This window comes from Talpa occidentalis, unplaced genomic scaffold, assembly GCF_014898055.3.
Source record: "Talpa occidentalis isolate TD23 unplaced genomic scaffold, MPIMG_talOcc4v2.1 talOcc4.11, whole genome shotgun sequence".
NCBI classification, from domain to species: Eukaryota; Metazoa; Chordata; class Mammalia; order Eulipotyphla; family Talpidae; genus Talpa; species Talpa occidentalis.
Window position 1 is genome coordinate 29796510 of NW_023601104.1, and position 15402 is coordinate 29811911.

At 40.2% G+C, this 15402-nt stretch overlaps 1 protein-coding gene across 3 annotated transcripts in view; it reads left to right on the forward strand.

Moving 5' to 3' along the window:
• Window positions 1–13317, forward strand: part of TRIP4 (thyroid hormone receptor interactor 4) — a 78786-nt gene extending 65469 nt beyond the window's left edge. For all 3 annotated transcript variants that reach the window (XM_054688042.1, XM_054688043.1, XM_037502696.2), the window contains 2 exons: window positions 6472–6574; window positions 13013–13317. In XM_054688042.1, the coding sequence (XP_054544017.1) occupies window positions 6472–6574; window positions 13013–13080 (171 nt within the window). In that variant the 3' untranslated portion in view covers window positions 13081–13317. The remainder of the gene's footprint in view (window positions 1–6471; window positions 6575–13012) is intronic.
• Window positions 13318–15402: the final 2085 nt, after the last annotated feature.

A 15402-nucleotide genomic window follows, 5' to 3' on the forward strand; every position in this document is an offset into this window, starting at 1 on the left:
AACCAAACAAATAAATAAGTAAATAAAACATGCCTCTATAAAAAAAAAAGATAACCTTAATGTTTAAGTTGGCAAATTCATTTTTCTTTCATTCAGCTATACTTATCATGACTGTAGGTGCTGTGGAGTAGACAGACATAAACATAAAAATCCCTGCCACCAATGGAACTTTCATGCTAGTAAGAGGAGGCCAAGTTAAAAAAAAATTAAATTATATAGTATCAGATAATTGTAAATGCTATCAGAAAAAATAAAGAAGGATAGGAGTTTTAAAAGTTCCAGATTATTAATTTTGTGGTACAATTTTAAATAAAATGATCAGGGAATATTCATTATGAAGTTGATATCTATACAAAGTCCTGTGGAGAGAAGGCGGGAAGTACGTGGATACCTTCGGGGAGGAAATATTCCAGGAAGAGGGAATAGGCAAATGCAAAAACCCAGAGGCAAGAACAAGGAAGCCAGTGTGGCTAGAGTACATTGAAAGTGGGGGAGTGGGGCCTCCCCGGTGGCACAGCGGTTGAGCGCTGGGTTGCGAACCTGCCTGCAGCCTCTGCGGCGCCGGTTCGATCCCCAGCTGCTCCCCAGCCACTGGAGGAGGGTCCCACATGGCGCGCAGACCTCTCCTGCGGCCCGCTGCTCCTCTCAGCAGTGTACTTCGGTCCTTCTGCCTGCTCTGCTCCCTGCTCTGGCTCTGGTGAATTCTCTCACCCTCCCGCACTTCTGACTGTACCCAGTGCTTGTATAAACAAAACAAAACAAACAAATAAATAAATAAACATGCCTCTATAAAAATTAAAAAAAAAAAAAAGAAAGTGGGGGAGTGGAGGCATATTGTCTAGAGTAGGTTATGGTAAGGACTTTGACTGAGATGAAAAGCTGTTGATGAGTTGTAAGTGAAGGAGTGACATGATCTGATTTTTAGAAAAAATAGCTCTGGCTGCTCTGTTGAGGATAGATAAGAGGAAGTTTAAGGACAGAAACAAAACGATTAGGAGATTATTGTGGTAATAATCCAGGGAGACATTATGATGGCTTGGACCAGGGTAATAGCCATGGAGGTATTAAGAAGTGGTGATACGGACTCCCTGGTGATGCAGGGGTTAAAGTCTCAGCACTATCAAGCTGTCACCAGCCACTGCAGTATGAGTTCCATCTCTGGCCAGGGAGCTAACCCATATGGTGCAGCAGACCTCTCCTGTCTTGCCCACTGCTTCCCTCAGCAGTGTATTTCAGTAGATGCCCCTGTTCTGCTCCCCACTCTGTCTCTGGTGAAATCCTCTCACCCCCTGAACCTCTGGCCTTCACCCCACCTCTTGTATGTGTAAATAAATAAAAATAAATCTTTAAAAAAAAAAGTGGTGTTTGAAAAAAAAGTGGTGAGATACTGTATATATTTTGAAGGTAGAGTTGGCAGAATTTCCCAGTGGGCTGGTTGTGGGATTTTGGGCTTAAGTAATTGGAAGGATAGAATAGTGATTTAGTTATTTTAAAGGGGTATGAATAAGAGAGGCTCAGGTTTGAAAGGATATCCAGGACTTCTATGTGTGCGTGTGTGTGTGTGTGTGGTATATTTTACATAAAATTTAATTTTAAGTGTACAGATCAGTGGCACTAAGTACATTCACATTGTTGTGCCACCATCACCAGAACTTTTTCATCATCCCAAAGAGAAACTATCTACCCATTAAATAATAATTCTTTCCTCCTCTTCCCTTACTCCCTGGTAGCCTGTAGTCTACTTTCTGTCTCTCTGAATTTGTCATTCTTAGTATCCCATATGAGTAGAATCATACAATATTTGCCTTTTTGTGTCTAGTTTATTTCACTAAGCATAATTTTTCAGCGTTCATCCATGTTGTACTATGTATCAGAATTTCATTTTAAGGCTGAATAATATTGTACTGTATACCTACACTATATTTTATTTATCCTTTCATCTATTTATGGATATTGGATTGTGGAAATTCTTGTGAATAATGCTGCTATACAAAAAATTGGTGTACAATTATCTGTTTGAGTCCCTGCCTTCAGATGTTTGGGTATAGTAGTGGAATTGCTGGATCATGTGGTAATTTATATTTAACTTTTTGAAAAACCAGCAAACTGGGAGCCTTCCTGGTGGTGCAGGGGTTCTCAGTGCTATCAAACTATTGTCAGCCACTGTGGCATGAGTTCAATCCCTGGACAGGGAGCTAACCGATACGGCGCAGCAGACCTCTCCTGTCTCGCCCACTGCTCCCCTCAGCAGTGTATTTCAGTAGATCTTCTTGTTCTGTTCCCTGCTCTGTCTCTGATGAATCCTCTCACCCTCCTGCGCATCTGGCCTGTGCCCTGGTTCTTGTATAAATAAATCTTTAATATATATATAATATTAATGGAAAAAATATATATATATATGAAAAGAGGCCTCCCCTGGAGGCGCAGGCTGTTGAGCGCAGTGCTGTGAAGCTGTCCATAGCCTCTGCAGTGCCAGTTCGATCCCGGCTGGCCAGCGAGGGTCCCACATGGTGCAGCAGACCTCTCCTGGCGTGCCCGCAGCTCCACTCAACAGTGTATTTCATCAGTCTGCCTGTTCTGTTCCCCACTCTGTCTCTGGTGAATCCTCTCTCACCCTCCCTCACATCTGGCCTGTACCCCAGTTCTGGTATAAATAAATCTTTAAAAAAAATGGAAAAACAGCAAACTGTTTTCCACAGTGGCTGCACCATTTTACATTCACACCATCAGTGCACAAGGGTTCCAGTTTCTTCACATCCTTACCAATACTTGTTTTTTCCCTTGTTTTTAAATTTTGTTTTCTTTTATAATAGCCATCCTTGTCAGTATGAAGTGGTATCTCATTGGGGTTTTGATTAGCATTTCAGGACTTTATATTTTCAGTTTTATTGAGATATAATTGACTTACAAGATTAGTTTAGGTGCACAATATGTATATATTTCAAATGATTACCACAATATACTTAGTTAACATCCATTTCTTCGCAATGTTATAAATCTAGGACCTTATTTTTTTTAAGATTCATTTATTTATGCATACAAGAGTTGGGGTACAGGCAAGAGATGTTGGGGGAGAGAGGATTCACCAGAGACAGAGTGGGGAACAGAACAGGCAGATTGACCGAAGTACACTGCTGAGGGGAGCAGTGGGCAAGTCAGGAGAGGTCTGCTGCACCATGTGGGTTGCTCCCTGGCCGGCCAGAGGATAGAACTCTTGCTGCAGAGGCTGTGGGCAGCTTCATAGGTTGCGTCTTAACCCCTTGTGCCACCAGGGAGGCCTTTGGACCTTATTTTTTAACTCTGAGTCTGAAGGAGATCACCAAGATTGTGAATATATAGAGAGAAGAGGTATGAAGCCTGATCCCTGCAGCACAAATAACATTTAAAGCATGGGAAGATGAGGAACAGTCATTAAAGGGACAAAACCAGGATGAAAATAATATTCTGGAAGTCAAGTGAGGAGTGTATTCAACCATGAGGAAGAGATGAATTCTGTTAAAATCTACAGATATGTCAATTAAGATGAAAATGGAGACTGATCATTTGATTTAGCAAAATGGAAATGAACAATGACCTTTACAAGAATAGTTTTGGTGGAGTGATAGGAGTGAAAACCTGTTCATAGTGAATTCAAGAAAAAATAGGAGAGCAATTTGAGGCAGGGTACAAATAATTTTTGAATAAATTTTGTTGTAAAAGGAATCTGAGAAATTGGGCAGTTACTGAAGAAGAATGTGGGATCTGGAGAGGAGTTTTTGTTTATGGTGGACATTACAGAATGTATGTTTGTTATTGGGTTTGATCTAGTAGATAGAACATTTATTGCAGAAGAAAGAGGAGACAATAACTAAAATGGCTTGTAGTTTTGGAAAAGCAGAGCTGTGAGGTCCTGGCAATATTGTCCTTTGCTCAACACTTTCTAATACAAAGAGAAGATGGCAGAATTGAGGAGATGGTAATTGAGTCTGCTGCTGGTTTGTCTTCTGTTGAATTAGGTTTAAGATCTTAATGGCAGGGCCTCCACGGTGGCGCAGCGGTTGAGCGCTGGGTTGCGAAGCTGCCCGCGGCCTCTGCGACGCCGGTTCGATCCCCGGCTGCTCCCCGGCCACCGGAGGAGGGTCCCACATGGCGCGCAGACCTCTCCTGCCGCCCGCTGCTCCCCTCAGCAGTGTACTTCGGTCCTTCTGCCTGCTCTGCTCCCCGCTCTGGTGAATTCTATCACCCTCCCGCGCTTCTGACTGTACCCAGTGCATGTATAACCAACCAAACAAAGAAAAAAATAAATAAAACATGCCTCTATAATAAATAAATAAAAAAAAAAAAAAAAAAAAAAGATCTTAATGGCAGCCTCTGGTTTTATTTTTTGAAGATTTATTTATTTATGCATAGAAGAACTGGGGTATAGGCCAGAGATACTAGGATGGGGGAGTGAGAGGATTCACCTGAGAGAGTGGGGAGCAGAACAGGTGGATTTACTGAAATACACTGCTGAGGGGAGCAGCTGGCGATACTGGAGAAGTCTGCTGCGCCAGCCTCTGGTATTATTTATGCAAGAGCACCTCAGCTTTTCTTTGACCTTGCTTTTCTTTTATTTTTTCTTTTAAAGCTTTATTTTTATTTATTTATGGATATAAGAACTGTGGTGTAGGCCAAAGGAGTAGGGAATGAGAGGATTCAGCAGAGACAGAGTGGGGAGCAGAATAGGCAGATCTACTGAAATACACTGCTTAGGGGAGCAGCAGGCAAGACAGGAGAGGTCTTTGTGCTATGTGGGTTAGTACCTTGACCGGGCATAGAACTCAGGCCATAGAGGTGATAGCACTGGGATGTAACCCCTAGGCCACCAATGAGGCCCCCTGACCTTCCTTTTCTTTCTAAACATGAGGTGATAAGTAGAGAATTTACCCTTTCATCTTTTGTCTTCATTTTCTACCATGAACTTTTTTTTTAAAAGATTTTTAAATTTATTTATACAAGCACTGGGTACATTCAGAAGCAGGGGAGGGTGAGAGAATTCAGCAGAGGCAGAGCAGGAAACAGAACAGGCAGATGGACCGAAATACAATGCTGAGGGGAGCAGCAGGCAACAGGAGAGGTCTGTCAACGTGCCATGTGGGATCCTCGCCCAGTGGCTGGGGATCAAACCAGCGCTGCAGAGGCTGCGGGCAGCTTTGCAGCCCAGCGTGCAACCGCTGCGCCAACAGGGGAGGCCCTGAACTTTTTAAACCCTGCCAGTGATATAGCTGTGTCAGATACTTGATATTAAGCTATGTTTTATCAAAATACTTGCGCTCTGTCCCATACTGATGATATGTAAGCAGGACCAAAAGCTTAAAAATCCTTTCTCTGCAGCATTACCATCTATGACAGAGTGGTCAGTAAAGAAGCTTAACTGTTTAAACTTCCTCTAGTTACAAAGAAATTTAAATTTTCTTATTTTACTAAAACCTTCATTTCTTCTTTAGAACCTCAGGTCTTTAGGGGACATAGCAGTTAAGTAAGAGTGGAAAATAATTTCATACTTATGATGGTACTTACTAGGAGAAAGGCTTTTCTGGTAGTGAAATCTGACCCATAATCAGTCATTTTTGTCCATCATGCCACACATAGACATCCCAAGATAGGAAGTAGTAAAACATCAGATCAATTGGGCATTGCTAGAGAGTACTTTCTGTAAATCTTTAGTTCCTGAAATTGTGAATGAATGGCAGCATAGTCTTATTTGAGCTTCTCTGTTTTTCTTTGCAGAAGGAATAAGAGTCTTAAGTATTTACACTGATTTGTTTTGTGATAAGACATCCAAAGGAGGTTTCTAAATAATTTTCAGAATTGCTCTACCAGTTTACCTTTTCACCCTGAGAAAACCTGGAATGCATCCAGCAAAACAGCTTTTGCTTGTTCATACCTTTCAGAATGAATCATCTGCCTTCCCTTTACTTTTTTTTTTTGCTTTTTTTTTGTTTTGTTTTGTTTTGTTTTGTTTTCCTTCCCTTTAGTGAGAGAAGGGCTCTGTTGACTGTTTTTGGCATAATTTCCACAAATGTTCCTTTTTCTTAAGTCTTCCATTGCTTCATTTGAATTGAACCTGGTTGGGGGCCGGGGTGGGGTGGGGGTGGAGTGCCTAATATTCCTGAAGATCTCTGAGTCTCCTATCTCACAGTCACTTATATTAAAAGAACAATCAGTTCTGATTCTTCAGGGAAGATGTCAGGTTTTTTTTGTTTTTGTTTTTTGAAGTTGTTATCATTATAGAAAGTTAGGAAAATTAGGCAACAGACTGCAATAGAACACTGTACTGAGACCTGGTGAAAGTTGAAGCTTTGGTCTTGCTTGTTGAGCATAGTCCTCTTTACCTGATATGGAGAGTACTATAATAAGAATGTGGAAGTGAAAGCTAGGACATCATTTGAGCTTCTTGAAATTCAAAATATGTCCCAATTAGCTTGAACTTTTTATTTTTATATTTCACAGTATCCAGACATGAGTCAAGAATCTGATTCTCCATTTGTTTTCATCTGCACAAATCCCCAGGAAATGATTGTGAAGTTTCCTATTAAAGGAAATCCAAAAATCTGTAAGTCACAGCTTTGATCTAATTTTTTCTTTTTATTTTACATCTCATTAAACTTTTGAAAAATATTCTCTTCTGCCCTGTTCTATGGCATCTCAAGTGTTGGAAGATTAATATAACTTTATTTATCAATAACTTTAATGTTCGGTTGGCTACAATACGGCCTTTCAAGTTCCAACTTTTTTTCCTTTGTGTAATCCTATAGCAGTCTTTTCTGTTTCAGAGAAATCTCAAGAAACAATTGTGTCTCTGCCTAATTTCCTTTTAAAAACAACATCAGTAACTCTCCCATTTGCTCATGTCAGTTATAGTTGCGTGACTCTGTATCATTGCTTTCCTATTGTGTGAATTGTCATCAGCTGTGCTCCACTCTACCTCACCCTGTACCTTGGGGACTAAGTAACTATTTTATAATCTATTTTCTAGGAAGTACTTTTCACACTGTAATGTAAATAAAAATCACCTGGAAAGCTGTTAGAATACTTGTTTTGGGCCCTCTCCCAAAGTGATACTGATGCTGTTGGTCAGCTGACTAAGCTTTGAGTAATACAGTTTTTGATCACAAAATGAAATGCCTGAAGTATGAATTTGGGTTAATCTTTATTCACTACAAAATTCAGACAACCACCATGAATTATGAGGCATATTCCTGAGATACCCACAAATCAGAAAATATGAACATGAATTGCCCTTGACTCACACAAATTACTTACTTTAGACTTTGCTCCAGCTGGTGACCAGTAGGTCTTGAAAATCATTTTTTTCACATCCACTGTTGAGAAGTTAAATCTCTCTTTCCTCTCCTTTTTGAGTTGTGGCACTCAACCCTTCCTTACTTCATTCCATTCTCACCTTACTCTAGGTACTGATGGCAACAGTGATGGCAGGAGTAAAATGTGATAGGTCTTCTTTTCCAGATGCACTGCTACTTTATCTTTAGTACCAGTTACTTTTCCTAGGTATTTACCCTATCTTGGTTTTCATCTATTGCTTAAGCTCCTGTGAGAATATGTTCTGTAAATAGAGTTTAGATATTTTTCTCTCATATTTTTTTTTTCAGTACTTTCTCTACTCAAAGGCAATGCATATGTGGTCTTCATTTTTTCCATAAGATTTAATAAAGGTGGGGCCTCCCCGGTGGCGCAGCGGTTGAGCGCTGGGCTGTGAAGCTGCCCGCAGCCTCTGCGACGCCGGTTCGATCCCCGGCTGCTCCCCGGCCACCAGAGGAGGGTCCCACATGGCGCGCAGACCTCTCCTGCCGCCCGCTGCTCCCCTCAGCAGTGTACTTCAGTCCTTCTGCCTGCTCTGCTCCCTGCTCTGGCTCTGGTGAATTCTCTCATCCTCCCACGCTTCTGACTGTACCCAGTGCTTGTATAAATAAATAAAAAAAAAAAAAAAAAAAAAAAGATTTAATAAAGGTGAAAAAAAATTTAATAAAGGCGGAGGGAGTGGTACTGTTAGGAGAAAGCTTTAATAGTCTCCTGCCTTTTTTTGTCAGTTTCTCTTAGATAATAGCTTTTTTTTTAAAAAAATTATTTATTTATGTATATAAGAGCTGTGGTGCAGGTCAGAGATGTGGGGCGGGGGGTGGAGGTAGGGGTGGAGTGAGAGGATTCACCAGAGACAGAGCAGGAAACAATACAGGCAGATCTACTGAAATACACTGCTGAGGGGAACAGTGGGCCAGACAGGAGAGGTCTGCTGTGCCATGTGGGTAGCTCCCTGACCAGCCGGGGATCGAACTTGTGCTGCAGTGGCTGGCGATAGCTTGATAGCGCTGTCTTTAACCCCTGTACCACCAGGGAGACCCTCTCTTAGATAATAGCTTTAAAGGAATTCCCTGGTCACCTTAGGGGTTTAAGTCTCAGAGCTATCACTGCTATGACCCAAGTTCAATCTCTGGCACAACAGACCTCTCCTGTCATGCCCACTGCTCCCCTTAGCAGTGTATTTCAGTAGATCTGCCTGTTCTGCTCCCCACTCTGATCAATTCTCTCATTCCTCCCCCTACCTGCCACCTATACCCATGTTCTACACAAAAATAAAAAACAAAATTTAAAAAAATAATAGCACCTTTAAAAAGCCAAAATGAGCTGTATGCTTGTTTTGGGAACAGTTGGGCTAAAGAGATATTGTGAGTCAGCAGATTCTTCCATGGTAGACCAGACAAGGCAAAACATTGATCTTAAACAATAGGCAGCAAAAATTTAAAAAAAGAGAGAAAAAACAGGCTAATCAATTCCTGTGTGTCTCAGACCAAAATTTCTGTTGAGAGGAGCCAGTCTACCTGAGGATTTTGTCTGATACAAACAAACTATTCCCTATAACTCCTCATTCCTGTATCCTATCTAACTCCTCATTCCTTTATCCTTCCTTACCATATTTAACTACTTTACACTCTGCCAGAGCCTCCTTCCCTTAGGGTATAAGCTATCTCCAGTAGTTTATAGATGGAAAAGTTTTTAAGCACTGCCACAGAGGAAAATATAAACTTTTAGAATACAAACCATTTACTTTTCTCTCTCTTTCTCTCTCTCTCACACACCCCCCCAACCCCTTAAATGTATGTATGTTTTTTTTTTTAAGATTTATTTATTTATGCATACAAGAACTGGGGTGTAGGCCAGAGTTGTGGTGGGTGAGAGGACTCACCAGAGACAGAATGGGGAGCAGAACAGGCAGATCTACTGAAATTCACTGCTGAGGGGAACAGTGGGCAATACAGGAGAGGTCTGCTGCACCATGTGTGTTAACTCCCTTAACCCCTGCGCCACCATGGAGGCCCCCTAAATGCATATATCTTGATTTATGTTTTCGGACATAAACTTGAACTCTTGTGACCTGAGGGTAATTGTGTTTCTTGAAATAATTTTAAAATGGGCAATATACAATATGATAACACTTGACTATATCTGCTCAAATTAGGAAATGCAAAAAAGTTAAGTATAGTAGAATATATATGTTGAATGCACTAAGAGATATGGGAAATATTTTTATCTCTTTAAATAAACGATATGCTCAATGAACTCATGCCATGTATCTTATGCAACGCATGTGAGAATCCCTAAGAGAGTTATATCAATTAATGACAACTACTATTTCCCATTTTAACTTCTCATCTGCTGCATATGCATTTGATTTTCCTTTTTGCACCATTATTGAGGATATAGTTTAACACTGAAATGCTTTAGGCACTAAATGCAAAAATGTTGGGGAAATATATAAACTAAGCACTATCACTCCGCTTTTAAGAATACAGAGGTTTAGGATGTTTATTGTATAAATATCCAGATCCCAAGTTCTAGGCTGAACTAGAACTCAGAGTTCAGAGTTCCTGCAATCTGAGCGCAGCCATGACCACTTCTTTATGCAAGAATTCCCAGGCCTTTATCTTTATTCCCACACTCTGGCCTAAGAATTGCCAATATTGGTAGTCACTTTTGTAAATGTGTGTGATCCAAAGAAGTCCCACTTTTAAGGTGCTCACATATTGCTGGCATATATCTCATTTGCTTAGGGAGCCTAAGGAATGAAAGAATTTTTGAACCCCTGGGAATGCCATGGAAATCCTTCTTCTTCTTTTTCTCCTTCCTCCTATTCATTTTCTGACATCATCATTGAAGCCAGAGATAAATTTGTCTGCCATTGAATGCTTGTTCTGATGCATAGAAGTAAGCTGAACTAGTTTCACTTGAGGTCTTTTCTGTAAATTATACTTGGACTATTCTTAAACAGTGAAGCTTTGAGAGTATGAAGATAAGGTCTCTTTTTTAAATGTAGGAAGCTGAAATAGTTGAGGCTTCCCTAGACTTATATGGTAAATTAGAAGTTAAAGCTAAGACCATAACTAAGAAACATAATTCCTAAACCTCAGCATCAACAATATGACTATCCTGGCTTTTTCAGAAGACTTTGCATATATGAAGCACTTTAGCATGTATTATTTCAATTATTTATTTTTTAAAAGATTTATTTATTTATTTATACAAGCACTGCATCAGTAAGAAGCACGGGAGGGTGAGAGAATTCACCAGAGCCAGAGCAGAGAGCAGAACAGGCAGACCGATGAAGTACACTGCTGACGGGAGCAGCGCACGGCAGGAGAGGTCTGCGCGCCATGTGGGACCCTTGCCCAGCGGCCGGGGATCGAACCGGCGCTGCAGAGGCTGTGCGTAGCTTTGCAACCCAGTGCTCAACTGCTGTGCCACTGGGGAGGCCCTTAATTATTTATTTTTTAAACAACTTAGTGTATGTAAAATATTTGGCATAATGCTATATATATCTGAAGCACTTACTGTAATCCTCTCAATAATTTTGTAAGTTAGCAGGAACTTTTACCTCCTTTCATTTTACAGTTGAATAAACAGGTTTACAGAAGTTGTATTTTGCTTAAGTCTTTCTGCTTCTAGGTTTCCTGCTCTTTTCACTTTATTAAATTGCCTCAGAAATTAATTATTCCACTTTATATTTCAGTTTTAGGGCACAATATCATAAGAGCTGGAAGGGGCCTTCAGTACTAGGTAGTCCAGTTTCCTCTTAGCATGGGAAAAGATGAGGACAAGAGTCACTAAGTAACTTCCTCAAGGTTGTACAGCTAGATAGTCACAAAACTAAAACTGGGAATTGGTCTTCTAACTTATTCAGTACACAGAGAACTACAAGTCTATAGTCCTAGGTGGAATTCTAAATTCTGTTTTAACTTATCCTAAAAAGCTGAATGACATGCATTATGCACCTCTGGATACTACTATCTTTACAATGGGTACTCTTATGTTCATTGATATTTATGTTTATTGCTATGTTTGATTACTTAGTCCATATTACTGAAAGATTTTGGAAATTTGTAATGTTTACCTTCTTTAATTGATTTAATGAAAACATTTATTGAGCACCTACCATTTGGCAGTCACTATGGTAGTATTAGAGATACAAAGACAAACTTGCCTTATAATAGAGCTCTTTGCCAGATTGCTGGCACATATTTGGATTTCCAGCCAGGCAGCCTGGGGGATGAAAGAACTCCTAAATCCCTGGGAATACTCTGTGCTCTAAAGCCCAAATTAAAGTCAACGGCATTGTAACTGCATTCAGGGTATCACTTAGTGATGGTTTCCGAGGAAGTCCAGCAAAGGGAATGTTATTCTAGAGGCAGGTGTAGCCCTATAGAGATGTGGAGGAACAAAAGAAACTAATCTTAACAGGGAAATTTGTTAGGTTGATGTTTTTTTTTTTTTTTTTTTTTTTCACAATCGCCTTGTGCAGTAGTGAGGATATATTATTTTTATTTTAGTTGGACAAATGAGGATGTTGAAGTCCAGGGAGACTGCATGCCTTGCCCTAGGTCCTTCAGCTAGTTAATACCAGACAAGGGTGGACTAAAAACTAGGTCTCCTGACTCCTGGCCCATAAAGAAAGAAAGTGCTTTTTTTATACCTGATTACAGCAAATGAGGATGATAACATACTAGGGGCAGTGGTTATAGGTTTGGACCTTTAGTATACCTGGCTGTCTTTGAAGTGGAGATTCTTGTTTTGTTTTGTTTTGTTTTTTGGTTTTGTTTTATTTATTTATTTATTTTAGCTGAGCCTGAACTGAATTGTTTCTGTTCTCATCAACCTCATTCATGTTGTCTTAAATGAGACTTTTTGTGGGAGAAAGCAGCCTACAATCTCTGTTCTCAAGCCAGACAGACAGGAACTCTGTTAAAATTCTCTTTGTGAGATGGATGGCTCCTGAGCTGCTGCCACTGAACCAAATTCTATTCTGGTAGATCTGAGGAGTCAGGGGTCAGAGACCACATCAGTGAAGTATCTCTCATTAGGGTCACCTGGGACAGGAAGGTTGCTTGTTTTCTAACTTTAACACTTAGAAGTGTCTTCAAGCCTATGCCCCCTGCCCTTCTTAGCTGGTGATAGGGGCCCTTTGTCAGTAAAGCATTCATGTGGATTCTACTCCACTGTTTCAGGTCACTCCCCCTATTAAGTGTGAGGCAACAAAAGGGTGAGTTGAACTGCTTTTCTCACTGTGCGGGAGGTTCATGCATTATGTTCATCCAGTTAACAGGTCAAAGGAATGGGTTTCCTACTGTGTGAAATGCCTTCCTTTATTGTATGTGTGTATTCTTTTAAAACCTGCCTTAGCATCAGACATCCTGAAAAAATGTGTTTCTTTTCTATACAAAATTAGAAATATTAAGTTATAGATTCTTTATGCCAGCATTCATTGTGTATATGCACGCGCACACCTGTTTGTCCCTATAACATGTTCCCACTGCTTCCTCATTCTTATAGAATGAAACACTGAGGTTTGAAATTGTTGAGTCCTGAAGCAAGATAATTGAATGTGACAGGAACACAGTAACCAGAAGACCTGGGAGGCCACGAAAGATTTGCATTGCAAATATAAAAAATAAATAATGAGGCTTCTTTTTCTCCCTTACAGGGAAACTGGATTCCAAGATCCATCAAGGAGCAAAGAAGGGGTTAATGAAGCAGAATAAAGCTGTCTGACCCAGGAAAAAGGAACTATATAGCATAGTGGAGTTTTGTGTACTAAAATTGATATCCACTGGTCCTTTGGAATTGAAGCAGAAATCTGAAGGAGTGGCATCAGGCTTAAATCTCTCAGAATTTAAACTCTTACCAAAATCTGTATATTTTTCTTAAGGAATGGGCTTCTTACTTTATGTAGTGGGTCAAAATCTTTGAATACATTATTTATAAAAATGTATTTTAAAAAATTCTAAATCTTTGACATTTTTCTTAGACTGGTATCAGAAGAGAAAGGGAAAAGTTGGAAATTACTTTTTTCTCTGAGGCTTGGATTTGTAGTTAGGAAAATTCTTAACCTAGGTTAGCGATGTTTTGAGGGGGCCACTTGAATTTTAAAGTATATTTTCAAAGGGATAGCCTGGTAGAGTATTAAAACATTTGAGGAATACTATGCTTTATACAATCCCATGATTGGACAATTTTTTTAACAAGTTTCCTGCTCCAGTTCAACATCTCTTGAAGTGAACAGTCTTCAAAAGTCAAGCAGATTTTTGTCTGGAAGGAATAACCTGAGGAGGTGTCACCACTTTGTTCTGTGAGTTTGAGGCATTAGGACATAAAAGGGATCAGACTGGAAGGAGGTGGAGCCACCTGCTAAAGCAGCACAAAAACTATTTATTTTGTTAGTATTGCATAAGGATCATTTGGATGGAGTAAATTAGAAACAAACTGAAAAATAAAATGCCTTCAGCAAATGCATCCAAATAACTCAAATCCTGAAAACAAACCCATTGAAACATCCACACCCTAGGAAGCTATGAGCTTTGAAAAAAATGGAGGTTGGTTTGAAATGAGGTTTTTCACTAGTCAGTCTGGCCTCACTTAGTGAAGCACATTTTTCTGAGGCCGTTCAGAAGAGCTGTCAGAATCTCAGTTGCTGGCATCCTCAGGAAATTCATAGTCTTAAATGTATATGTTCTGCTTTTTATAAAGCAGCATCACCCACTGGGGAAGTTGGATTCCCTCCAGCAATTGTGTGCATGACTTTAAAAAGAGAGTGCATGAGGAAGAGGAAAAAAAAGCACCCTGTGTTATGAAAAAGATTAATTTCTCCTTTCTTTAATCCTTCATATTCAGCGTTTATTTGCATTGAAATGCCTCCACTCATTATGCATTGATGTTCACTCAGCTGTGAACCTGGCTTGTTGCATAGCTCTAGGCACTGGTTTTTCGTGGCCTGATCACTTTGGATTCTCAGGGAAAACCCACTCAATTCTTGTTCTGATGATGCAAACATGCAGTGTTCTCGGTTTTGCTGCTCAACTTCCGTGGCAAAAGTGGAAAGGATAACTAAAGGCCTTTCTTTTGGAGAGTGGGGTTGGGGGAAAACTTTTTCTACTCTCCATCCCTAGTACTCTTAATGAAACCACACTGGGTCCACTTGATAGTTTACCAAGCAGTAGCAACTTGGCTTCTATGCTGGGATTGTCTGGTGGGTTTTGTCTTTTTTTTTTAAATAAAAATGAAACTGAAAGGCAGGAGGTGATGAACCTAGAGAAGAAAAAGAGTATTTGCCTTTTTTGTTTTTTTGAATGACTCCTCCTACCCAGAGGAGTCTGGATTGATTGATCCACCTGGATAGATTGTGCGTGCATGCCTAAAAAACATCAGGAACTGCAAGTGTTCAGGTTATGCAACCATTTTGTGTGCTGTGATAAGAAAGTTTACAAGAACTTCACAAATTTACAAGAACCCACCTCAGCATCCAAAATACGCAGCTGGAGCCACATGAGTAAATGGAAGCGTAACTTGGAAACTTTTCCTTTTCATGGTTAGACTGTGAAAGTCTGTCTTTAATTCAAGTGGTGGTGATACAAGGTCTCTCTTTTATTTGTGGAGACACCGGGGAGGAAGTGTGGGAGAGACTTGGGAGTTGATGACCCTCAGTTGCTCAGTGATGAATAGCATAATTTAAAGCCCAGTGGAAATTCTTAGCAGCCTGAGTACAAACTTGCCCAGGAATAGCCTTTCGTTGCTTTACAACACTTTGCACTGACCCTGTAATTCTGGGACAGCTTGGCCTGAGGGAAGTTTCACATGTCTGAGCTGGTTTTCTTTTGCAGCCTAAATATCTGTGCCCCCTTTTGGGCACAGATGGTTGGTTTCAGCGGCTCTCAATTTGTATAGTATGTAAAGGATTCAGTGTTTTCAGTTTTGCTTTTGGTTTTGTATTTCCAGACAGGATCCCGTCTTAATTATATAAGCTCAGGGTAGGAATTATATGAAAGGGGGACTCTCCATCAGGATTTAGGAGGCTTTGACTTTGCAGTCATGTTTGGA